General features: G+C 42.9%; 1 protein-coding gene across 1 annotated transcript in view; it reads right to left on the bottom strand.

The window, feature by feature from the left end:
• Positions 1-1347: 1347 nt before the first annotated feature.
• ACTN2 (actinin alpha 2) overlaps positions 1348-26849 on the bottom strand; it is a 146674-nt gene continuing 121172 nt past the window's right edge. The window contains exons 14-22 of the mRNA XM_088477637.1: positions 21488-21596; positions 15026-15166; positions 11258-11440; positions 9029-9163; positions 8575-8754; positions 7406-7552; positions 5114-5179; positions 3596-3754; positions 1348-1879 (exon numbers count right to left, since the gene is read on the bottom strand). Coding sequence (XP_088333763.1) covers positions 1721-1879; positions 3596-3754; positions 5114-5179; positions 7406-7552; positions 8575-8754; positions 9029-9163; positions 11258-11440; positions 15026-15166; positions 21488-21596 — 1279 coding nt within the window. The 3' untranslated portion in view covers positions 1348-1720. The remainder of the gene's footprint in view (positions 1880-3595; positions 3755-5113; positions 5180-7405; positions 7553-8574; positions 8755-9028; positions 9164-11257; positions 11441-15025; positions 15167-21487; positions 21597-26849) is intronic.

The following is a 26849-nucleotide window of genomic DNA, read 5'->3' as shown; positions in this document are numbered from 1 at the left end:
AGTCTGGCGAATTTCCACCTTTTCCAATACATGTGTTATTGGGCTGTTGCAGGGGATGGTCAGAGGGAGAGTCGGGCAGAGATCAGTCATTACTACGCAGCATGTTGTACCAATTCTTTCTCTCCTCCCTTGTTCTGTCTTTGGGCAGAGATGTGTCTTAGTACCACAACAGGATGAATATAATGTAATCTAAATACATTTATAGATGTTTAATCAAGAATTACTTTAAGGAGAAACTTTCATAAAAAAGAAAATATACAAATAATTGAAGTGCCTTAGGCCAAATTTGTCATTGTGTAGTCTACGTGTGTACTGTATACTTCACAGTCAGTCAGACTATTTAAATGACATGACATGAAAGAGGCAAAGTAGGGTCACAAAGTGACAGGGCAAAGGAAAAGCCTAGCTAGACAGATACCCTCTTCAGGTGTCCTGATTCTGAGCAGTATACACAAAGCAGCTGTTAGTGTGGACGACCACGCCAGGCACGTATACTAGCTTGTTGTAATGTGAGTATCTGTACAGCGTCACGTGGAAATCTGCACCATCCACAGCCGTTTTCATTAGTATAGGAATTTGTACCTTTCCTGTGCTTGGTGCAAGACATCCATCAGGAACAGGCGTCCCTTAGATGCCACACTCCCACAACCACCTTATGATACTCACAGGACTGATCTCTTGCAGCCCAGAAATGCCCATTTCAGGGATGGAGAGATCAGGCCAAAATCCATCTGACTTAAATTTGCTATTTGTGGCCATATACGGAGCTGCGTGTATCTGAGAATCAGCCCCTGTGTTATGTAAGAAGAAGGCAAGAACTGACTCTTCAGAACTGACCACTGCATCTGCTCTTCATATTCATGTGACGGAAATTGTCACTGTGATGTGGGATTTATGTGATCATTTTTGTACAGTGGTCAGGGATTATTTTTGTACTGCAGTATATTGGATTAATTACTTTCTTATACCGTATATCTTCATGCTACGCAGCTCTGTAAACAGGGGTGCAATATGAATTCACCAGGACACATAGCATTTTCTGTGGGAGGTAATATCTGTTCATTCCCTATGTGGGTCCCTGATCTGCTCTCCTGAGCACCTGCGGGTTGCTGTGTCTGGTCAGAAGAGTACAGCAGAGGCAGGTGTAGAAGATAAACCTCTATAGGCCGTCCCTTCTCACCTGCTTATGCGTTCTATGTACTAAGTGTTGGAGAGAGCTAAAGTGGATGGAGATAAAGTAAAAACCAATCAGCTCCTGTCACTTTATAGGCAGTGCTTGAAAAATGAGTTAGGAGCTGATTGGTTGGTACTTTAGCTCCATCCACTTTAGCTCTCTCTAAGGCTTAGTACATAGGCCCATAGACTCATTCTCCATTACTGAAAACTGTAGGCTGAAGTGGTGTTCCCTGTTTGCAACACGATCAAGCAGTCCTGCGCCTTTTATTCTAATAAGTGACAAAACCAATCATGTATTCATTGCTTACAGCTACTAAAGCAGTTGCCATTGGCTACACATAGAAAAAACACATTCACAAGTTTCCATACTTGTGTAATCCAAAACTAAAGTTTGCTTTAATAAAAGTTTCCTTTTAAATAAAATTAGCATTATATGGCAATGCGCTTCCAATCACATATTTTAAATGCATGTTTTACTCTAGCTCATTAAAGCCTGCAAGCAAACCATCTACGCTTTATGTCATGGCATTCAACAAGGAACAAGTTACAAATCACTCTCTCCATACAAAGCAGATGAGAAACTGGAATAATCCAGGGCACCAGGAACACCTCCGCGGCCGGCGAATGGTGGCATCTTAGATATACAGTACTGGGCTTGTTCTGGAGGAAGCTCTCTGCGAAGCTCCTCTGCTAATATATACGGCTGTAACATAAAGACAATAATTAAAACTGCACTGCAATGACACACAGGGTTTACTCAATAACTCCTTGTGCATTGCACTAGAGAGTACTTTACTAAGCACTAGGGAGTATATTTATCACAGTTTGTTTTTGCATTCGATTTGATGTTCGATTTAGCTCACCTCAAATCGAATCAAATGGAATGTAGAAATCCCTCATCAAATCCCACATTTACTAAAATTCAATGATAGAAATCTTTTTTAAATCGAATTCGATTTGGTTCGATTTTGAACATTGATTTGATGTTCGATTTTGAATGACCATGTACAAATCATACAGCAAATCCTACTCAAAAACGAACTTCAAATCCTCAAATAAAATGAAACCTGCTTTATGCTTGCGATTTTAGCATGAGCAGTTATGATTGAGATTCGTGCATGCATCTGTGTGTAAAAAGCTTCTAAAGTTATGATATGAAAAAAAACCAGTGACGTGGGGTCCCCTCTAAAATCACAGCCAGACCGGACTTTTCAGAGCCAGTCCTGGTTGTGTAAATACTGTGGACAAAAGATTTAGGTATCCCCTGTATTTAGCACAACCAGCGCTGGGCTCAGTGAACCGGTCCTGGTTTTGGAAATACAAGCGACAAACAGAGTATGGCAACCTGCAGGTGTAATGCTTTGGTAAAAGGGTTCCCATGGCTATGGCATTACACCTCCGTTAGAAAAAGTTTGGTGCTGGTTATGGAAAATACAGGGGACCCCTACTCATTTTGTCCCCTGTATTTCCAAAACCAGGACAGGCTCTGAAAAGTCCAGGGCTGGTTGTACTTTTAGGGGGGGCACGTAATTTTTTATAGAAATTTTAACACTGAACAAGCTTTTAACACAGATGCATGCACAGATCTCGCTGATCTGTGTCATTCATACCTGCTCATGCTAAAATCGCAAGCGTGAAGCAGGTCTATTATATTGGGGATTTGAAGTCCGTTTTTGAGTTCGATTTGGTGTTTAAGTGAACTTGTTTGCCATAAGTGCCCACTGAATAAACATGCACATATAGGATAAAACCAATTGGGAAAGAATGGGCACTACGTTTTTTTTTTTCACATTAGATCATAGGTTCTTAAACTCAGTCCCCAGGAACCTAAACAGTGCATGTTTTACAGGTCTCCTCACAGAATCACAAGCGAAGTAATTAGCTCCACCTGTGCATCTTTTACAATGTGTCAGTGAGTAATGAACACACCTGTGCACCTGCTAGGTGACCTGGAAAACGTGTACTGAGAACCACTGCATTGGATTATACTGTAAATATCTTAAAACAGCTTAGTCACCTTCTAATATGACACCTGAAACTAATTTGTAAGCAATATTTTCTGTGGGAGAAGTAATCCATATTGCTTGGGCCATATATGGACAAGGTGTTTGGAATTACAGTTCAGTTCACCATACCTACAGAAATTAGGCAGAGTGAATTGAACTAAGATGAGTTTGTATGAGGTGGGAAATGTTAAATTAACAACACTTAACTGAGTAGGAAATGAATTATACAGAGGAAGGCCACTAATATATACGTATTGCACTGACAAGGCTACATCATTTTCTGTGGTTACTAATACTAGGTATGGTTTAAGATGACAAACATTATTCATGTACAGTATCTGTGACCAATCATCAAACAATTATCATCATTAAAAGAAAACTATGCCTGGGACAAATGCTGATGTTTTACTGACCTTATCAGCAGCCAATATTCTGAATGCGGCAATGACTTGTTCTGTGGAGTCAGTTTCAGCTGTCTCCCTGGTCATGAAGTCAATGAAGGATTGGAAAGACACTGATCCCATACCATTGGGGTCAACTAGGACCATAATCCGTGCAAACTCTGCCTCCCCCTTAGAAAACAATCACATATGAGATAATATTACCAACTAAAGCTAAATGTACAATGTGAATCCATTCATGTTTTCTTACAGTCATATGTAAAATAGTATAGTGTAGCCTTCGTAAAAATTAAAGATCTGTGTAAAATAATAATATAAATGCAATCCTGTAATATATGTATATAATGTGTAATGGAATGGAAATATATCCCAGTCTAATAAATACAAAGTTAAATAGACAGCTAATTTGGACACTTTATTTTTTTTTTTTAGCAATTACAATGCAGACTTGAAAACATAACAATTACAATACTTAAATGTTACCAAACAAAAGAAATATAATGCATGCTCTAACATGATGTAGTAAGTTACCCTCATTTACCAAATTTAGTGGGGTTTACACTTTACAGTCAGTGGTGTTAAAATGCTGCTACTTTCATACAAGCTATTCCCACCACATTCCCACATGAATTAGACTGGAGCATCCCATCATCACTCTGTGCTCTCTGGGGACCCTGCTCTTTCCACTATCGACTTCTCAGTCTGTGGCTTACCGTGTGCTTCCATTCCCGGCTCCCAGCACCCCACTGCTCTTGTCACATGTAGCTATGCCCTGATCTAGACAATCACTCTTGTGGGCAATTCACTGTCTTCAAGCACATTCAGCTCATGTAAGCATTCTGATGATCTGGTTGACTAACAAAGCTCTGTGTATATGTATACATATAGGAGATGAGAACTGATCCGGTCACAAGGCCAACAGTTACCATGTTGACATTCGTATTGTTGACACCACAATGTTGACATGGTTTGCCATGATGACATCCTCATAATGTTATGTTCACAGTGAAATAAAATTTTGCCATGTGAAATGCTGACAGTTAGGGTTAGATGCCGCCAGGAGGCTTAGGGTTATGCTGCGGGAGAAGGGGATAGGGTTAGGTGCCGCCTGGATGGTTAGGTTTAGACTGCTCACATGGCCGCTAGGACTGGAAGATGACGCTGGTGGACCAGGTAAGTGACCCTAGGGACGTTAGGTCGACATTCTAAGATGTCGACATGATAAATGTCAACATTGTCACTGTTGATATGCTGCATGTTGACGTTTCGACCATGTCAGCATTCTCATGTGGACCTGATGTATGTCAACATGAAGACTGTAGACCTAACATACCACAACCCCTCTGACGCTAGTAAGTTTAATTTAGAAACTGTTCTCAGCAGTAGTAAGTGACCAATCAACTCTTACAAAACTTGGGAATGGTCATTATCGGTGCACATACTATATGACTACTTACACTGGGTGAAATGTATTTGTTACAAAAATGTAGGTTTTATATATTTGACACAATGTAAATGAGTATTACATACCAGGTCATAACCCATTGAGATGAGACAGGCCCTGAAATCATCGTGATCCATCAGCCCATTCTTTCTCTGTGGGTGACACCATAAAGAGTAATTTGTATACACATTCAAGATCAATAATTCCATGTATGATCAACAGGATTATCCATTATTCCAGCTTTTAAAGAAGCAGATACAAATATAAGATGTAGAATAGAAAGACAACATTGAAATGAGTTCTGCATGAAGTGTATATATCACATTGCCTACAGCAGGGGATCTTAAATATGTTTCAGCCACATATCTATATGAAATCTGGCAAGACCCATGATTCCATTTTAATTGATAATATATTGTGTTTAATTGCCTTTGGCTACGCGCTACATATAAATGTTTAATCAAAATGTGACTGCAAAATATTAGGTCCCTTTGTTGGGTTCCGACCCACAGATTAGCAACCCATGCTGTTGGGAAATGCTCTATCATGATGATTTTTAATTCTGTATTGACAAATAATAATATACAGAATAGTTCAGGTGAAAAGCGTGTTGTAATGTTTGTAGGAGTGCCATATCCACAATACGGTAATGTTCATAACACGGGAATCTCCCCTCTTGCAGTTCTAGCTTATAAAAATAACCATGACATAAACGTCACCCTGAGGATTGCAGGTTAAAAATAGCACTAAACACAATGTACAGAGCTTTATTGTATCAAGTGTAAAAATAGCTGTCCATGATTATTCCTGAGGTCTTACTGATAACATTGTGTTCTGTGCATTACAGTAGATGGAAGTAATCTTATTCTGTATTTCTGGAAAGCAGTAAACTCAAGAGTTTGGACTGGTAGTAACTAAATATATGTAATTCTGAATTGTTATATTATAATGGTATGTAGAAATATTGCTGATCTATTGCCAGTGGTGTCCCTCCCTCTGGTGACACCCGGTGCGGAGAGGGATGGGTTGGCTTCACCGCGCGGCAGCAAAAAGAGACGTGGCCTTGCGAGTAGGGGATGTGGCCTCGTGAGTAGATGCGTGGCCTCACAGGTAGGGGTGTGGCCTTGCGCCCCGAACTCCCGTTTTAGTCACTCCGGGAATCCCGGAGATGCTGACTGCCCCCGGGAACCAGTCTGTGTGCAGTGTCCCTCACTGTGTCCCTCACTGTGTCAGGAGCCGAGTGCCGCACGTAATGCTACAGTGCAGCACCCGGCTCTTGTAGGTGAGGAGGAGTCAGCACTTTGGTGTCGCCGCCCTCGGCGGGTGACACCCGGGTGCGGCCCGCACCCCCTTTGTGACGCACACTGTCTATTGCCAGTATTCACCTTGCAGCATATTATATAGTACAACGTTTGAAACTGAGATGGATTCTTACTTTTTATATATAGCTATGTCCACATACATCTTACCTCTGTGCGCTACAAGTCGCGTTAAACATAAAGTGTGAGCACCATTTGACTCGGTTGCGTTGAGCAGCTTTTTGTGCGACTGGTTACCTTCAAATGTGTCTTATTCGCAAAGCGATGTGAATAGGATGCACAAGCAATAAAATGATATGCAGCATGCCTATATTCTGTGTGCAGCTGCTGACACAATACCGTAACATTTCGTATGCAGATACACCCGCATACGAAATGTTACGTTATTGTGTCAGCAGCTGTGACACTGTAACGTAGCATTTTGCATGCAGATACACCCGCAGTCGCACACACAGAATATTGGCATGCTGCATATCATTTTATTGCTTGTGCATCCTACTCGTATGCAGATACACTTGCAGTCGCACACTCAGAATATTGGCATGCTGCATATAATTTTATTGCTTGTGCATCCTATTCGTATGCAGATACACCCGCAGTTGCACACACAGAATATTGGCATGCTGCATATAATTTTATTGCTTGTGCATCCTATTCGTATGCAGATACACCCGCAGTTGCACACACAGAATATTGGCATGCTGCTTATAATTTTATTGCTTGTGCATCCTATTCGTATGCAGATACACCTGCAGTCGCACACACAGAATATTGGCATGCTGCATATAATTTTAATCAGCAGAAACTGCTTTTGTGTCCTATTCGCATTACTTTGCATATAAGATACATTTGAAGGTAAAAAGTCGCACAGAAAGATTCTACCAAACGGCTGTTTAACGCGCAAGGAAGTAAGATGCATGTGGACACATCCATATACAGGATATTATTTGCCAATTTATTATGGCATACCAGAATAAAATAAGTAATACTGAGTTTTTGAAATTAGGCTTTCAAGTCAAATATGTAACAATTCTTTTACACTTCTGTTATGTATATTACCTTGTCAAAATGACTGAAAGAAGAGCGAAATTCATTGATTTGCTGCTGTGTAATGCCTTTAGCGTCCCGTGTGAGCATCTGAGTTTCGACCTCATTGATGGTTCGAGCAACTGTAGTTAGTAGGAGCTCCCAGCCCACACGGATGTGCTATGTGGAAAACAAAGAAAACAAGCTGGTCAATTAAAGTATTCACCAATAATATTATGCCTGTACAATACATTGGTATACAATTTGGCATTCTCCACAATGTTTATTTATCCCTGAGTGGTGTCTTAATCCTGCCTGTACTTTCTGCACTAAGCTATGTCCTTAATGCATCCCATGAGGGTGACAGGGAGCGGTATCTAGAGAGAAGCGATAAGTGAGTGCCAGACTAAATTTTCCATAAGCCTGTACAATACATAGCTTGTAGGGTGATATATTTGAGAATGTACAACCTTGCTTACTCTTGGCATGATCCTACTGTATAGAAAAGAGTTGACTTTGCAAGAGTGCCTTACAGGGGTACAAGGAAGGTAGACAAATGCATATTGTACCAGACAATACATAACTTGTGGATTACACGTGAATCCATTAATATAATAGTGGTAGTACAGACTATATCCTATAACCCCATGTTGTGAAATAGAAGGGTTTGAGGAGGTTTGGGATATTATATAAAAGCAAAAGACAGCAGGTAGACAGGACTTCAAGGTAACGTGTAATAATTAAGGGGTGCATAGAAGCTTTACCAAAACACATTTTACTTTACTTTACAACTTTAATAAAAAATGTTTTGTGATATCTTTTAGTGTTTAATAATGCATTATTTTTTGTAATTCATAAGATAAAGGAAAGCTGTGACCTGTCTGCACTGTGTCAGAGGTTTGTAATTCTGCGTAGCAGCTCAGGCATGGAGGGTGCAGCTGGGGTGAGACTGGGGTGTAGGATACATGTACACCGCATGAGAACAACTGTTGAACATATTTTTGCCATCATGCCCTGATATCACATAGAAACTATGAGATTGCATCAACAAGCATGAAATAGAGATTCAGAAATACTTAATCATTTCTATTTATCCTCAGTTAGTATTCACAATAGTTATATCTTACAGATGAATAACCAACGAATGACTTTGCTAACATCAGTTCATTGGGCAGGAGAGGCCGTGCATGTTCATACTGTACCTCCATGGTGTAATTAGTGTGCTTGTTATCGAAGATGAGAGACTCTTGAACTATCTGATGATCGCCTTCCAGCTTGTCTATGTTATGCTTGTAGTTGACAATGTTGTGTTCATGCTGCTTAAGGTTGTTCATCTGATCTTCTAGAGTTGTTGTGAGGTTGACAGAGCTGCGAGCGATTTCCTGTACAACATACACATTGTCACATGACAAGACCGTCTCAAAGGGTCAATGTTATGTAAGTTGCTGCCACGTTTGTGCGTTCTTGAAACACATGGAATATTTTGGTAGACTATATTTTTCGGGGCCAAATGCAGCAAATCATTATCAATAGCCATTCACTGGCCTGTTAATCTTGGAGAATAAATTCTAGTAAAATAAAACAAGATAAATTCCAAGATACAAAGACTAGGACACATGGAATTCAATACAGTAATGTTGATGGTTATTTCATTACCTCCATTTTGCTCTGGATCCATGGTCCTATGACATTTGCTTGGGCAGCAAATTGACGGCGCAAACGTTCATTACCTTGCTGCCGGGCCAACTCTTCCTGCAAGGACTGATCTCTAGCAGGCACAAGTCTTTTCACCTAAACAAAGACATAAGCTTTATTATATCACATTCAATATAATGTATATAAGACCTGATTCCGAGCCGCGCACAATGCTGGTGCTCACGTAGTTGATCGATTCTTTGCAACTGTGCGAAAATTTCTAAAAACTCCTGTGGCGCATGCATTACACATAGTGTATGCACAAAGGTGCTTTGGTATCGGAACAGACAGTATAAGAAATGTTGCGGAACGATGAGCTTTTCTGGGCGGTGACTGGAAGGTAGCCTGAAATGCACGCCACTGTTATGGCAGTTTTATAGGCGTATCAATGCAAGCGGCTGTGTTCACAGGCACAGGAGGCCATGGTCAGACGGAGAAACTGCCATAGGGCTGGTTCAAGTCTCGCCGGTGGCGTATAAAGATGCACCAGTCGGTATTACAGCCTGTACGGACATGGGCACAAGGGAAAGAATTTGTAGCTGTATTTGCATAAGCACGGACATGGGCGTTTGCCAATAGATGCTGCCGCGTGCGCTTTTACGGGCGACTAAGATGTTCTTATACGTTTGCCTTTATTGGTCCTTATTGAAAAAAAGAGGTAATAAAACGTGTGCATGAGTCAAGATACCAGATCTCCTGCAGTAATGATGTGGGAACCTTCAACTGCAGTGATATAAGATTTATACAGTATATTTACCACAATTACAGTCAGTATTAGACTGATAATCGTGTTTTGATGGGGTATTATACACCAGTCAAAATTTGTGTTTGCCTTAGGCAGATTCCTAGTTCTCTTTAAAGGCTAATTCCATCCAAGATTAAACATGTAGATTTAGTTGGCCTAACATCGGTGGATCCAGCAATACAGCATACCAATGTACTACTTGGGTGTGTGATGTTTGAATTGTTTAGCGGGGAGATCCTTTGGTCAGCGACCTGTGGGAAGAAACACCACAAAGACTATCACCTACTTGCAGGGATCCCCTGTAAAGACCAGCAGTCGTTCAGACTTCCCACCTCTGGTAACAATGCACTGGGCCAAATGTAATAGGTTGCAGTCTGCATAAGTCGAAGCTTACTGACTGGCCATCGCAGCTGGTCAGCCGGGTCCAGGTAGTTTGCGTCCAAAGACGCAGACCCTGGACTCGGCTCGTCTATGAAACGACGCACCCGTTTTGTAGAGCGGTCCCGGTCTTTGTCGCCCAAACATTGCAGTATGTCAATCCTGCTGCAGCTAAGTGGGGACTACGAACACATAATTAGGAGTATGCGACCGGTGCCACCACACCAAGCACAAGGGCTCTGTGGAAAGCACCACAGTGCAGTGCCGTCCAGGGCGTCCTGTGGAGACTTCAGATGGGCACACTGCAAGCTGAGCAGCTGACCAGGCATATTCAGGACACCTGGTCAGCGCTCCACTTACCGGTGCTGCCGCCCCCAACCATTAAGTGCAACATCATAACATCATGTACACAACATGATGAAATTGCGCACTCAGGTGACGGGGGCGGCACAGGGTGCATTTGTGCCATGTTACAGCCCTGCCACTAACATTCAGAATACACATAATTTTGCTAACTAGTATTTTTAATTATTTTTTGGTTCAGAATTTGCTTTTGACAGCTACTCTCATTACCAGATGTTTATAAGTAAAGTCTGTGCAGGGGTCCATTCTCATCTTGTTGATTTAAAATATATCTGTATGAATTTGGCCATGTATCTGTCCACTTGTGAACTTCAGCCTGACCATGTCTGTGTCTCTTTCTATATCTACCGATCTGTCTATAGTTATCTGCTGTATAATGTGGCCATTCTAGGGCTCATTACACATTTGTGACTTACCACAAAGACAATCGCCTATTTCCAGTGGTCTCTAGATAAAACCAGCCTCCCAATAGACTTCTTGTCGTAGCTTAGTGAGTCACAACAACTCTCTCAGTCTTTGGCAGGGTTATTGCACATTGGAATTTTGTTAACAAATAAGGCATAAATATTAGTTCTCACTATGTCAGAAATGTAATAATAATGTATAAGAATCATTATATATCATCGCTGGTTGTGATCTTTATTAAACCAGAAGAAAGAAGTATACTGGCTATTGGAAAGGTCTCCCATTATTACTTACGGTACCTTTTCCCATTTGGTGCGGAGCTCATCCAGTGTGAGTGTGCTATAGGGATTCACTGAAGATACTTTAATGTTGTAGCTCTGGATCACTTTTTCCACCTCATTCTGGATGCCCATAATTGCTTGTCTTTCACTGTCTGCTTCTGGTAGGGTGGCTTTAAATTGTTCATGGGCAGTAATTAATTTCTGAATATAAAGCAAAGTATACATTTATTCATTTATTCATATAGTAGTTACTTAAGGAACAGAATAACTCAGCAAGAGGGTATGGAAAAGATGTACTACAGCTGTCATGGAGAAACAGATGCTGCGTCTAGCATCTCACAGTCAGTTGTGGAATGTGTGGGCTGTTCAAGCAGCTGCAGTAAGTATTTACATTAGTACACTATTACTATAATACCTCTCAATTGTGTATATATTTAATTTCCAAAGAATAGCATGTGATTTTCACATACATTTAATCGCATTAATTAATCTGTGTAAGAAATAGAAATCGCTCTTAACAATATTGGGGTGGCAAGTGCCAAAGTATTAAATATTGCAGTACCATGCTAATTGGTGCACAGATGTTACAGGCTATTGATTGTTTGGGTAACCTGCTGATTAGAAGCTTTGGAGTAATCTAAAATTTTTCCCACATGTTGTCAATATATAATTAAAGGATTAAAATGTATTATTATTATTATTATTATTATTATTATTATTAATTATATTATAATAATAATAATAATAGAGTAAAGGTGCGTACACACTGGGCGATTTTACTGAGCGATTGCACGATTATGACATCGTAATTGTGCAATTGTCCTGTAATCGTGCACAAATCGTGCACTATAATGACGGAAACGACTAGCGATGTGTGCTCCCGCTGGTCGTTCCCGACTTTGTCCATCGCCTGGAGGCCATGTTCAGGAATGATGGAGGGTGCCTACACTGAACGACTGATCGTTCAGTATAGGCACTACAGGGGAACAGGAACGACGGTAAGATTACAATGTCGTAATCGTACTCTTTCCTAATCGCCCAGTGTGTACGCACCTTAAAATCCCAAATTTTTGAAAGATTTTTTTTTAATAACAAATAGATATAAAAATAGATGGTTTTAATGTGCTGAAAGTTATTAATGTCCTCACAGCTGCCTGATTAGACATTTCTCTGGGTTTCCCTTCAGCACATAGGTCAGTTTGTATTTTATTTCTACACTTCATATTGTTCTCATTACTCTTATAGGTTTCCTCTCTTACAATTTTAAATCCTATTAATACATATCTGTAAATATTCCTGATCGGAAAATTGGGACAAATTAGCTTTCGATCAACCAAATCACACTCATTTTAGGAAGTCATGCCCCCATCCATGCCAGAAACTGTCACTGTTTGTTGGTATACAAATTCATCTCTTGAAAGAAGTGACCATACATAGAATTATTTATTAACTAATAAATCCGTCAATCCCAGATGTCAGAACTGCAGGGGACTGATGCTTGCCATTCGGGAGATATTCCCTTTCCCAGTGACTGATTCTTCTCTCAGTAGAACCATGAAATACTGCTTCTTTATCACACTGCAGTTTCTATTATTTCAGGAGCACTGACCAATCAGTGCTCCTGACACATTACAAGCTGCAGTGTGTCAGGAGTGGAGTATCCCTGCTGCCAGGGCCATAACTAGGGTGGTGCGACCAGTGCCATGACACAGGGCACCGCAGGGCAGGGGGCGCTGATTGTGCCTGTCAATTTTCCTGTTTATTATGATTCTCACTTGTAGATTCCTTTTCTTTTATCCCCAGCATCTCCTGGCCTTCCCTATCTCTTCCCTGGCCCTTCCCCATGAGGCCATGGACCTTATATTATGTCCCTATTTAAAAAGGGGAGGGGGGGGGGCAATGCTCTCTCTGGCACAGGGCATCTAAAAGTCTAGTTTCAGCTCTGCCTGCTACCATATAGGAGACTGGCTATCAGACAGCCTGGAGATTGTTTCCCAAATTGCAAGTGTCACAGGCATTTGGTCGGTTGAAATAATGAGCTGTCTCAAAGAGACTACTACTGTGCCTTATATACAGCAGCGGCTCCTACCCTCTTAGATGGGGGGCTGCCACTGCTGGTGCTCTGACCTGAGAGGAGGACTGGAGGAGACACAGCAGTTCCTTTTGCCAGGTGTCCGGGTTGCGTTGCCCGCGATATGGATGAGGCAGTCACCAGAATTGGCGCATGAGCACAAGCGGCATTGGTGGTGTGCATGTGCATTACAATAGCTTCTAGGGACTGCATCAGCTTCAGACCCTAAAAGCTGGGTACGACTGCCCAAAGGCAGATAAGGGGCTTCCCACTGGAAGCATGCTCTCTGCTAATCACAGCCCAGGCTGGCAGTCCCAGGTCCTCCTCTGTCCTGTGTGTGACTGGCAGGTAGCGCTTCCAATGGGAAGCCACTGCCATTTACAGTGTAGCCAGTGAGGTCATGGACTGCAACTGGCTCAGTGAGGTGGCGGTTTTTACCACCGCTTATGTACTAGGAGCAAAAAAAATTCTATAAAAATTAAAACTCTTTACCCTTATGATAGGATTCCATTTATTATGATTACATTGTATCTTTCTACTGCCAATTTGTAAAATGAAAGGAACTGTGTGATTGACTGCCAATTCATCCTGTTGAATGTTTTCTGAAAGTGTTATGTAAAAAGGCAGAGGAAGCCCAAAAATTCCTACTGCAACATACGTCATTACTAAAAGAGCAATTTATCCATTACTTAATGTCAGTGACTAATGGTGTCCCCATGTGCTACGACACTGCAGGCAATGCCGACTATTGGTCTGATATCGCCACAGGTCTCAAGTAGTGTGATACACAATAATGTTCCTGACATACTGCAATTGATAGGACCATTATCAGGCATGTTGGGTCATGCTGTCAGAAAATGACCACTATCAGCCGGGGTGTACAGCCATCCTCAATACTCATTGGCCCTGATTCAGAGCCGGACGCTCTGACAGAGCTCTCGCTCTGAATCAGGGCCGTCGCTCTGAATTTAAGAGCGGCCTCCTGGCCGCTCGCATAGCTGTGGGTGACCACCCACAGCTATAGTGAGCGACCAAATGATGGTCGCGATGGTCAAGACCATCGCGACCATTGGGCTTGCGACGAGACCCTTGTGGTAGGGTTTTGTCTGCCGCAAGCCCTGGAGTGCTATTGGCTCTATCAGAGCCAAAACCACTCCCACTGACATCACAAGTGATGTCAGTGGGGCCGGCCCCAGACGGTAGGAGTTCCCATGGGAACGCCTCCGTCTCGGCAGCCATGCCCCCGGCACGCCCACCAAAGGGGGCGTGCTGTCAATCACCATCGACAGCACGCCCCCTTTGGTGCGAGACCCATAACGACGGCCTGGCCGTCGTTATTTGGGTCTTGCGCATGCGCACGACGGAGCCGCCTCCGTCGTGCGCATGCGCACTTGGCCAACATCGACCCGCTTGCGAGCGCTCAGGCCCATAGGTCAGAGCTCAGACCAATCTTTGGGCACCGGCCGGGAGACATGCCCAATCTTCCAGGGGGGCCAGGAGCGACACCCAATTTTCGGGAGGCTCCCGACCATTTTGGGAGAGTAGGCAAGTATGGTTTACATAAAACCAAAATTGTTCTGACATTCAAAGAAAAGCATGGCAGTACAGTTTACCCTCTACAACATAGTGATTTTCCTGCTTTTAGTTCCATTTCAACATGTTGTACTTTTTTTACAGTTATTTTTAAATCTCATTGCATACTACAAACACAGCACCTGAATTTCTTCCACACTGTGGACAATAAACATGTCCTGGAGATCCTCCATGGCTCCCTCCATCCAGATGTTGAAAGGTCCAGATCTCTTGATGAACTCCAAGTGCAGATGATCAACAGTTTCTAAAAGCTTCACTGTCCGCTGCACAGAGGAATACAGAGACATGAAATGTAAGGCCACCATTAATGGACCTCGACCATGTGCGCTTAATGCTACAATCATTTTAATTTAGCACCATGTTAACAGACTTGTGAGGTGGAGGTGTACCTTTAGGTCTCTCCCATCATGTTTAGTATATATATATATATATGAATCGGTATGTAATGCAGACTGTCGGGATGCCTCCTGTCAGAATACCGACAGCAACACCGAAGTCAGAGTGGCATATGGGGTGTATGCAGAGGCATATGGGGAAGTCAGAGTGGCATATGGGGTGTATGTAGAGGCATGTGGGGAAGTCAGAGTGGCATATGAGGTGTATGTAGAGACGTGTGGGGAAGTCAGAGTGGCATATGGGATGTATGCAGAGGCATATGGGGAAGTCAGAGTGGCATATGGGGTGTATGTAGAGATGTGTGGGGAAGTAAGAGTGGCATATGGGGGTGTAAGCAGAGGCATATGGGGAAGTCAGAGTGGCATATGGGGGTGTAAGCAGAGGCATATGGGGAAGTCAGAGTGGCATATGGGATGTATGCAGAGGCATATGGGGAAGTCAGAGTGGCATATGGGGTGTATGCAGAGGCATATGGGGAAGTCAGAGTGACATTTGAGGTGTATGTAGAGACGTGTGGGGAAGTAAGAGTGGCATATGGGGTGTATGTAGAGGCATATGGGGAAGTCAGAGTGGCATATGGGGTGTATGTAGAGATGTGTGGGGAAGTAAGAGTGGCATATGGGGTGTATGTAGAGACGTGTGGGGAAGTCAGAGTGGCATATGGGGTGTATGCAGAGGCTTATGGGAAAGTCAGAGTGGCATATGGGGTGTATGTAGAGGCATGTGGGGAAGTAAGAGTGGCATATGGGGTGTATGTAGAGACGTGTGGGGAAGTCAGAGTGGCATATGAGGTGTATGTAGAGACGTGTGGGGAAGTCAGAGTGACATTTGGGGTGTATGTAGAGGCATATGGGGAAGTCAGAGTGGCATATGGGGTGTATGTAGAGATGTGTGGGGAAGTCAGAGTGGCATATGGGGTGTATGCATAGGCATATGGGGAAGTCAGAGTGACATTTGGGGTGTATGAAGAGATGTGTGGGGAAGTCAGAGTGGCATATGGGGTGTATGCAGAGGCATATGGGGAAGTCAGAGTGGCATATGGGGTGTATATAGAGGCGTGTGGGGAAGTCAGAGTGGCATATGGGGTGTATGTAGAGACGTGTGGGGAAGTAAGAGTGGCATATGCGGTGTATATAGAGACGTGTGGGGAAGTCAGAGTGGCATATGGGGTGTATGTAGAGACGTGTGGGGAAGTAAGAGTGGCATATGGGGTGTATGTAGAGACGTGTGGGGAAGTCAGAGTGGCATATGGGGTGTATGTAGAGACGTGTGGGGAAGTAAGAGTGGCATATGGGGTGTATGTAGAGACGTGTGGGGAAGTCAGAGTGGCATATGGGGTGTATGTAGAGGCATATGGGGAAGTCAGAGTGACATTTGGGGTGTATGTAGAGATGTGTGGGGAAGTAAGAGTGGCATATGGGGTGTATGTAGAGACGTGTGGGGAAGTAAGAGTGGCATATGGGGTGTATGTAGAGGCGTGTGGGGAAGTCAGAGTGGCATATGGGGTGTATGCAGAGGCATATGGGGAAGTCAGAGTGGCATATGGGGTGTATGTAGAGATGTGTGGGGAAGTAAGAGTGGCATATGGGGGTGTAAGCAGAGGCATATGGAGAAGTCAGAGTGGCATATGGGGGTGTAAGCAGAGGCATATGGGGAAGTCAGAGTGGCATATGGGGTGTATGTAGAGACGTGTGGGGAAGTCAGAGTGGCATATGGGGTGTATGCAGAGGCATATGGGGAAGTCAGAGTGACATTTGGGGTGTATGTAGAGATGTGTGGGGAAGTAAGAGTGGCATATGGGGTGTATGTAGAGACGTGTGGGGAAGTCAGAGTGACATTTGAGGTGTATGTAGAGACATATGGGGAAGTAAGAGTGGCATATAGGGTGTATGTAGAGACGTGTGGGGAAGTCAGAGTGACATTTGGGGTGTATATAGAGATGTGTGGGGAAGTAAGAGTGGCATATGGGGTGTATGTAGAGACGTGTGGGGAAGTCAGAGTGGCATATGGGGTGTATGTAGAGACATGTGGGGAAGTCAGAGTGGCATATGGGGTGTATATAGAGACGTGTGGGGAAGTCAGAGTGGCATGTGGGGTGTATGCAGAGGCGTGTTGGGAAGTCAGAGTGGAATATGGGGTGTATGTAGAGGCATGTGGGGAAGTCAGAGTGGCATATGGGGTGTATGCAGAGGCATGTGGGGAAGATGAGTGACATTTGCGGTGTATGTAGAGACGTGTGGGGAAGTAAGAGTGACATTTGGGGTGTATGTAGAGACGTGTGGGGAAGTCAGAGTGACATTTGGGGTGTATGTAGAGACGTGTGGGGAAGTCAGAGTGGCATATGGGGTGTATGCAGAGGCATATGGGGAAGTCAGAGTGGCATATGGGGTGTATGCAGAGGCATATGGGGAAGTCAGAGTGGCATATGGGGTGTATGTAGAGGCATGTGGGGAAGTCAGAGTGGCATATGGGGTGTATGTAGAGGCATGTGGGGAAGTCAGAGTGGCATATGGGGTGTATGCAGAGGCATATGGGGAAGTCAGAGTGGCATATGGGGTATATGTATAGGCATATGGGGAAGTCAGAGTGGCATATGGGGTGTATGTAGAGGCATGTGGGGAAGTCAGAGTGGCATATGGGGTGTATGCAGAGGCATGTGGGGAAGTCAGAGTGGCATATGGGGCGTATGCAGAGGCATATGGGGAAGTCAGAGTGGCATATGGGGTGTATGTAGAGACGTGTGGGGAAGTCAGAGTGGCATATGGGGTGGTGGTATTTTTCTACATTATGGGCCTGATTCAGAGCCGGACGCAATTAGCGCTCGCTCGTCCTGAAAATAGGGGTGGCTATTCAAATGAACCATTCGCTGTTTGTGGTCTGTTCACGCCTCTAGATCTCCCAAACTTGCGGTCGTTTTTTGGGAAACTACGCCCCCTGGCCGCTCGCATCCTACGTCATGTCCGCTATATATTAGATTAATCGAGTACATCGAACAGGGTATGAACTGCTCGCTATTCTTGTGGTCGGTTTTTGCTACCACAATTTTGCGAGCAGTTCTGGCTATAAAATAACCCAGTGACGTGGTTAATGACGCTGCTGTTTTAATTATGCACACCCATAAAACGCCCGTTTTGACCTTTAAGCACGCCTGCGTTCTGATTTCCACTCCCCGTTTTCAAGCACCTTCCCCTGTTACCACCCACATACGCCTCATTCCATCACTCAAATTATCAGGCATTCGCTATTTTGCGAGCACATGAATTTCGACCGCACTGACTGGTTCGCGCATGCGTATAACGATCCGTACGCATGCGCAGTTGGCCAAACATCGCTCGGAGCGAACAAGCTGCCACTTACGAGTGGCTCTGAATCAGGCCCTATGTATTTCTATTCCCCACTAATCCCACACCCCCAGCGATCTAGAACCTATTTGTCTAGGAAAAATAGCACTGACTTCTACTCTATATACTTTTACTGTGAGCATAAAAATAATCCATGATTATTGCTAATTAGGTACTTTACACAGACGAGTGGTGAAGGTTGTGGTCACTGAATACTGTGGAGATGGGGGTGTAATGCTAAAGCAGTCGGGGTGGAGGGGGAGATGTACTGTAAATCTAAGTCCATCTCTGGTGAAATGCAACACTATGGGGTAGATTCAATTAGCCACGAAAAGCGCCTAAACGGGTTAGACGGCTTTTGCAAGTTAACTTGAGAAGGCAGATTCTGCTCGTAACCTCTGGAGGTGTGACTACCATAATAGATGGATAAATGTGAAATGCAATTCACAGCTAAGCGAATGCCCTTATACTGAAGCAGTAGAGTACACACCTAGGAAATGTTATTATGGTCCAGAAAAGTACACATTTACATCAAAAGTGATGGTTCTTTGCTTTAAATTTTATAACTTTAAATATGTATGTATGCCAATCTATAGAACTGTATTTCAGCAGACAATCGTTATTATTAGAAATGTGCGGTTTGGTTCTCCAGAAATCTGAATCCACCCAAATTTCGGGAATCCAGACAGATCCGAGTCGCGGCTCTGATCTTACCACGGTTCAGAAATTGGGTTTAAATCCAAATTTCTGGTTTTGAATTGCAAAATTTACATGATTTTAACTGGTTTTAAATACTTATCAATTTAAAAAGAAACCCACCAGATCCAAAACCAAAAGATGGGGGTCAGCGCACATCTCTAGATATTATATGTGTAGGACCCAGCCAGGTCATACCATGTCTTTAAAAAAAATTTCACTGACCCTCACATGAAAAATCTAATAACAGAAACCATTTGAAAGCAGAGCATCGTGCTCAGGAACGAAGCACCACAGTGTCTGTGCTTATAAAAGTGAACAGTGTCATTTATAGGGTGTATTCAGCAAAAGCTGAGGCAGAACATTTGCATGTCGTTTCTTATTCTAGTCACAAGCCATGAAAGGCTCAACATCTACTAAACAATGTGTAGGTTCTTTTGTACCACTGCCTGCAAGCTTATGTTCATGATACAGTTCTGTAAAGGCTTGTGAACTATTTACTCAGATTTAAACCTATTTATTGTAGTAATGGTGTCAGCTGGCTGTATTAAAGTGATAAGTAGAATGTGTGACGTATATAAGACATTGCGCATTGCTCGTTATTTTATCTACAACTGCTGAAATAAAAAGGGTTAATTAAAATATAAAAACCTATTCTGACAGTTTGTCTTCATAAATCTGGTTTTATGCATTAAAATAAATGTTTTCACCATTTTTTTTTTTTTTTTGTTATCCCCAGTGACCAAAGATGATACTTGCTCTGATCCATCGTGTTCATTGATAGGGCAAGGAGTCCATTCTTGGCCCCATGATCTGTGCAAACAGCGTTTAAGCTAAATGCTATTCATACAGATTAATGCAAAGGTACTGTATTACAGGTAGTGTTCATGCAATAGTACAGTAGCAAATGTACTGTTCATATAGATCAATGCAAAGGTACAGTAGCAGAGGTACTGTTCATACAGATCAATGCAATAGTACAGTAGCAGATGTACTGTTCATACAGATCAATGCAAAGGCACAGTAGCAGAGGTACTGTTCATACAGATCAATGCAATAGTACAGTAGCAGATGTACTGTTCATACAGATCAATGCAAAGGTACAGTAACAGGTGTACTGTTCATACAGATCAATGCAAAGGTACAGTAACAGATGTACTGTTCATACAGATCAATGCAAAGGTACAGTAGCAGTTGTACTGTTCTTACAGATCAATGCAAAGGTACAGTAGCAGATGTACTGTTCATGCAAATCAATGCAAAGGTACAGTAGCAGATGTACTGTTCATACAAATCAATGCAAAGGTACAGTAGCAGATGTACTGTTCATACAGATCAATGCAAAGGTACAGTAGCAGATGTACTGTTCATACAGATCAATGCAAAGGTACAGTAGCAGTTGTACTGTTCATACAGATCAATGCAAAGGTACAGTAGCAGATGTACTGTTCATACAGATCAATGCAAAGGTACAGTAGCAGTTGTACTGTTCATACAGATCAATGCAAAGGTACAGTAGCAGATGTACTGTTCATACAAATCAATGCAAAGGTACAGTAGCAGATGTACTGTTCATATAGATCAATGCAAAGGTACAGTAGCAGATGTACTGTTCATACAGATCAATGCAAAGGTACAGTAGCAGTTGTACTGTTCATACAGATCAATGCAAAGGTACAGTAGCAGATGTACTGTTCATACAGATCAATGCAAAGGTACAGTAGCAGAGGTACTGTTCATGGAGATCAGTGAAATGGTACTGTTTTATGTTGGTGGTCTCATTACAGTCACCACGTGACATCACTAGGGATTTCCCCCTGGTAGGCAGGCCTGCTCCCTTGCTGTGCACAGCTGAATAAGCTATTCCATGCAAGACAATACTCGTCACAGTTTAATGCTTACAATGGATTTAATGGTCACTGCAATTTCAATCACTATTAGACCCAGACTGCACAAGATCTATTAGTGATGAAATGGGGAAAACCAATTTGAGTATCTAGTGACTCCTGAATTTCTCTCAAAGTTAAACAAGAAGTTTGAAAAAAAATTGTGGAAAAAAAAAAGTTACAAAAAAATGATCTATTACATTCTCACAGATTCGTACAATAACTATTAGAATATTGTATTGATTTTGTTTTAAATAAGATTTACCTCAAGAGATTCCCTCCTTTTCTGTGTTAATGTTCCAAGTCTGTCCCACTGATCACATATCTTTTGACATCGTTCGTTAACTCTTGCTGCATCATGATAGTCCAACTCACTGGGTGGAGAAGAAGACGAGCACATTATCCTGCACCACAGTTAATATAGGGCCTGATTCAGAGCCGGACGCAATTAGCGCTCGCTCGTCCAGAAAATAGGGGTGGCTATTCAAATGAACCGTTCGTTCTTTGCGGTCTGTTCACGCCTCTAGGTCTGAACGAGCGAACAAAACTTGCGGTCGTTTTTTGGAAAAATACGCCCCCTGGCCGGTCGCATCCTACGTCATGTCCGCTATTTATTAGATTAATCGAGTACATCGACCAGGGTATGAACTGCTCGCTATTCTTGGGGTTGGTTTTTCCTACCACAATCTTGCGAGCAGTTCTGGCTATAAAATAACCCAGTGACGTGGTCAATGACGCTGCTGTTTTAATTATGCACACCCATAAAACGCCCGTTTTGACCTTTAAGCACGCCTGCGTTCGGATCTCCACTCCCCGTTTTCAAGCACCTTCCCCTGTTACCACCCACATACGCCTCCTCCTGTCACTCAAATTTTCAGGCATTCGCTATTTTGCGAGCACATGAATTTCGACCGCACTGACTGGTTCGCGCATGCGTATTACGATCCGTACGCATGCGTAGTTGGGCAAACATCGCTCGGAGCGAACGAGCGGCCGCTTACGAGCGGCTCTGAATCAGGCCCATAGATCACTCAGCATTTCCATGGTTAGACTGCTGCAGAGAGTGGGCCTGATTCACAGATGTACTATAATGCAATCGCAGCTCCAATTTCGCACGGTTCGCAATTTTGAAACTGTTTCCAAAACGCCCACTGCAGCCTTCTCATCTGCGTCTGACCTTGCACGCCAGCATAAACATCAGTAACATCGATGCAGATCTGGCAGCATATGTGGCAAGTCTGGCCTATCTCAAACACACACAGAGAGCTCTCATGCTGCGAAGAAGATCGCAGTGGCTAATTTATGCACACCCATAAAGTGGCGTTTGAATGGTCAGACAAGGCTGCATTTGCCTAGCCACCCCCCATTACCTCCCTCAAACGCTGACTTCCTGTCACTTACTTTGTGATTGACTCCGCTGTGCGCAAAACAATCGCTTCACGGCTTACACGCATGCGCAATAAAAATCAATTGCTCGATCTGCGTAAATATCGGCATTGCGTCCATATCGCTGAATCAGGTCCAGTGTGTCAGAAAAAAACATTAAGCAAATCCCATTATATCAATATTTCCCAAAACCAACACATTTTTTTTCTAACAAGTGTGTGTCTAAAGTTCGGCACACACTGTATGAAATATCGTACGATATATCATTCCGATGCGGATCGGAACGATATATCGTACACATCGTTTAGTGTACACACCTGATTCATTGTTCCTGGCCGTCAATCATTGCATCGTTCCAGCTGCTATGTGCAGTGTAGTGAATGACGTGGTACTGTTACATGCTGCATGTAACGATACACTGCGCCATCATGCAGTGTGTATGGCGAGCGCCATGTATCGTTACACTGCTCCTCACATCGCTGGATCGCACCGCTGTTAACTTGTGTACCCAGCTTAAGCCTTATGGTGCCTCCTACAAACCTTAGAATTGGGTCATTGAAGACACAAACAAAATAAAACAAAACACGCAAATGGACTGCGCTGAGGATCGACCAACCAATAATAAATGAAAACTTATGTTTGATTGATAGAATTAGCAATAAGACTACAAAGGGCTTCCTCAGTATCACTTAATTATTACAATAAAATAATATTAAAGTACAACATACGAACAGCATAATATATTTAAAATGTATCATTGCATCAGGAACAGATAAATATCTCTCATATTAGTATATACAATTGAATAATAAAATCAACAATTACTAAAAATAGAAACAAGGTCACTTTAAGAGAGATACAGGGCCTTATTCAGACCCGGTCGCGAGCGCTCGCAACCGGGTCGATGTTTGCCCACTGGGCATGCGCACGTCGGAGCCGGCTCCGAAGTGCGCATGCGCGAGACCCGGCTAGCGACAGGCGCTCCGTCGCTAAGGGTCTCGCACCAAAGGGGGCGAGCTGCCGATGGTGATTGACAGCTCGCCCCGTTTGGGGGGGTGGCCGGCCAAACGGAGGCGCTCCCGATGGAACGCATGTCGTTTTGTGGGGGCCCCATTGATGTCAGTGGGTATCTTCCTGCTCGATCAGAGGGGATCTTCCTGCTCGACCAGGAGGCCGCACTAAAAAAAAGAAGCGGCTGCCCTCATTCAGAGAGAGCAATCGCTTCTTGCGACCGCCTCTGAATGAGGGCCACAATTCTATAAGTATCCACTTGATGACTGCAAGCTTGTAATGATTGTATAGGTAATGGTGCATACACACGGTCAGATTTTCTGTCAGATATGAACGATAACAATTGTAAAAATCGTTCAATCGTTCATATCTGAAAGAAAATCTGACATGTGTGACTGTAACGATGAACGATGCGCGTTCCTGCATGTCAGAGAACGATATCTGACATCATCTGTGTTTGCAGTCAGATTTGGACGATTCCATTCATTTTAATACAGACAGAAATTGTTCAATCGTTCAAATTGTTGGTCAAATCGTTCAGTCATTCATCTGACATATCTGACCGTGTATATGCACCATTATGGTCAGAACGATTACGGTCAGAACGATTGAACGATTTTACCAACAATTGAAAGATTTCAGACAGTATTAAAATTAATGAAATCGTCAAAATCTGACTGTAAACACAGACGATGTCAGATATCGTTCTCTGACATGCAGGAACGCGCATCGTTCATCGTTGCAGGTCCACATCAGATTTTCTTTCAGATATGAACTATTTTTTAAATCGTTATTGTTCATATCTGAAAACAAATCTGACCTTGTGTATGCACCATTAGTGTTTAGTTGTTCACCCATATAATGGTAATAATGCACAAATGCCTTTTGATGCTCCCTCGTATCCAGCAATAATAAAATGGCAAATACACAGTCACTAATCCCTTAAAGCCATTATAGTTAGATGATTTGAGTGAAATGGATATAACACCGGGATGTGCCTTGATTATAATGTCCGTAGATATGGGCTATTGTTTAAACGTATTGACCAGTGTAACAGGCACATCACATAATTCCCCATTCACTTACGGAGTCCGGTAGTGTATATGTTACCGCTCACAGGACCAAATGCGGTCGTGGGAACGAAGCATGCACCGTCTTCTACCGCAAACCCCGCTGCAGTGCGCGGCTTATAGTCTCAGCGCAAATGGCTTGTCTCTGTTGACAGGTGGTTGGGGGCGTGGTGAACCAGCCTTGATATTGCTGCAGTCTTTGTATAGAGCTGTAACCACATATACACTGGGTGCTCAATATCCAATAAGATCCAAAATTTCCTGTGCTGTGATGATCCAAAAATTTAAACTAAATGGTCTCTCCCTCATTGACTAGTTTCGCTCCACAACTGGGGGCTTTTTCAAGATCTTGAAAAAGCCCCCAGTTGTGGAGCGAAACAGGTTTACATTTATTATTGGTTGTCGATCCTCAGCGCAGTCCATTTGCGGGTTTTGTGGTATAGATATTTTTATACCAGTTGAGCTACTGGTCGATGGACTAGCAGCAGTGGATAAGATATTTTATTTTATTTATATTTACTTAGAGCGCCAGGACTTTTGGACTGATTGAGCCCAAGCCTCTCATTTTTTCCTACAAAGAAAATAAAAACCAAACAGATACATATGTTTGGGAAAAGCCCAGTGGTACTAGACATTTATACTCTGGACCCAGATTATGGACCGGATTCAATTAAACGCGAAAAGACGAGATCCGCGGAAAAGTATCGCAGATCGGGGCTTTTCGCGTGGCGGAAATTTATCTCCGTATTCAATTCCAGACGGGTTTCACGTATGCGGAATGTCAATGCAATGTAATAGGCGAAAAAGATTCACCTCTGAATAGCAGGAGAAAAGAAGTACAAAATTGTTATTTTGGGGTGCAAATGTGGGGCAGCCCCCCAAAGGACAACTGTGTCAAAAAAATTCCGAAAAAAACCAGTTAAGAACACCCCAAAAGAGTACTTTCATTTTGGGGGCGATAAAGTACAAAGTGGGGAGACAACTTAAAAAACTATCGAAATAAGGTTCTGGGGGTGCTCTAAGAAGGGGCTAAGTGTTTTTGGGATTGCAGGTGCTTGTATGACGGAGGAATTTCACTTTTATTAAAACTTCACTTTAGAAACATTAAAATACGCTAGCACCCATTTTCATGTACCCCAAATTTGACAGGACTACTTATTTTCACCAAAAACTACTGCTTAATCCCATTCTTCTCCACTTGTGCAAATACGCTAATAAGAAGCTATTGAAACAGCGTAAGTACCCCAAATAGCTTTATTAGGACTATTCGGGCACATCTACATTGATCCCCAATGTTAGTGCATCTTTTTGGGGGATTTGTCCTGATTTCCCCATTCCTGACAGCACTTTCCGCCTGTTCCGACTTGACGTCTTGCCGTTTTTGTGTAGTTTGGAATTGAATAGGGCGAATAGCAGGGGCGCGCACGATAAGTTTCTGCTTCCAAAATACGCGATGTACTGTCGGCGGAAAGTCGAGCAGGCAAAACTTTATCGCGGACCCAAAACTAATTGAATACGGGCCTATGTCTGTGACTCATCGGCCAATTGTTTAATAATGTAATTCCTTTTTATTTCAATGCTGTTATCGGCACATTATATTTATCACAGTTACAAAAAGAGATTGATGAGTGTGTTTATATGTGTATAGGCTTCCAGCAGGGTAATGGCTCAGTTACTGCTTTTTGGGTCCCATTCTACGGGATAAGACCCCCTGGCATAGTGATATATATTGTGCATTTGAACTCTCCTATTGTTGCAGTAATTTGTATGCCTGCGAGGTCAATTATTGACCCTGAGAGCCCTTTTGTCTTTAATTAGTTCACGTCTATATATGCTGAAAGAATGAAAGGTAACAAAAGAAAAGGAGGAAAATAATAAAAAAAAGAGTGAAATACTGCCATTTCCTTTTCTATTGGATGGCACCACTGCAGTGCCATTACATCTGTACAATGTGACTCTCCATGTGTGTGGCCAATCTACTCCACCAATTCATTTATACTGCCATATGTGTAGCTAGCTTCACCTATCTAATTTCACTGTCCACTAGACTTTCACCCACTCTCTCTCTAGAGAGAGATATTAGGTAGTCTGTTATAGATACGATTCAGATTGTCTGAGGCAATGGAATTGAAGCTGTTCTCTGATTGGCTGGAGTAAAAC

This window comes from Taudactylus pleione, unplaced genomic scaffold, assembly GCF_031769625.1.
Source record: "Taudactylus pleione unplaced genomic scaffold, aTauple2 ptg000201l, whole genome shotgun sequence".
In the NCBI taxonomy this organism is placed as follows: domain Eukaryota; kingdom Metazoa; phylum Chordata; class Amphibia; order Anura; family Myobatrachidae; genus Taudactylus; species Taudactylus pleione.
This window is presented reverse-complemented; position numbering and strand designations above follow the sequence as displayed.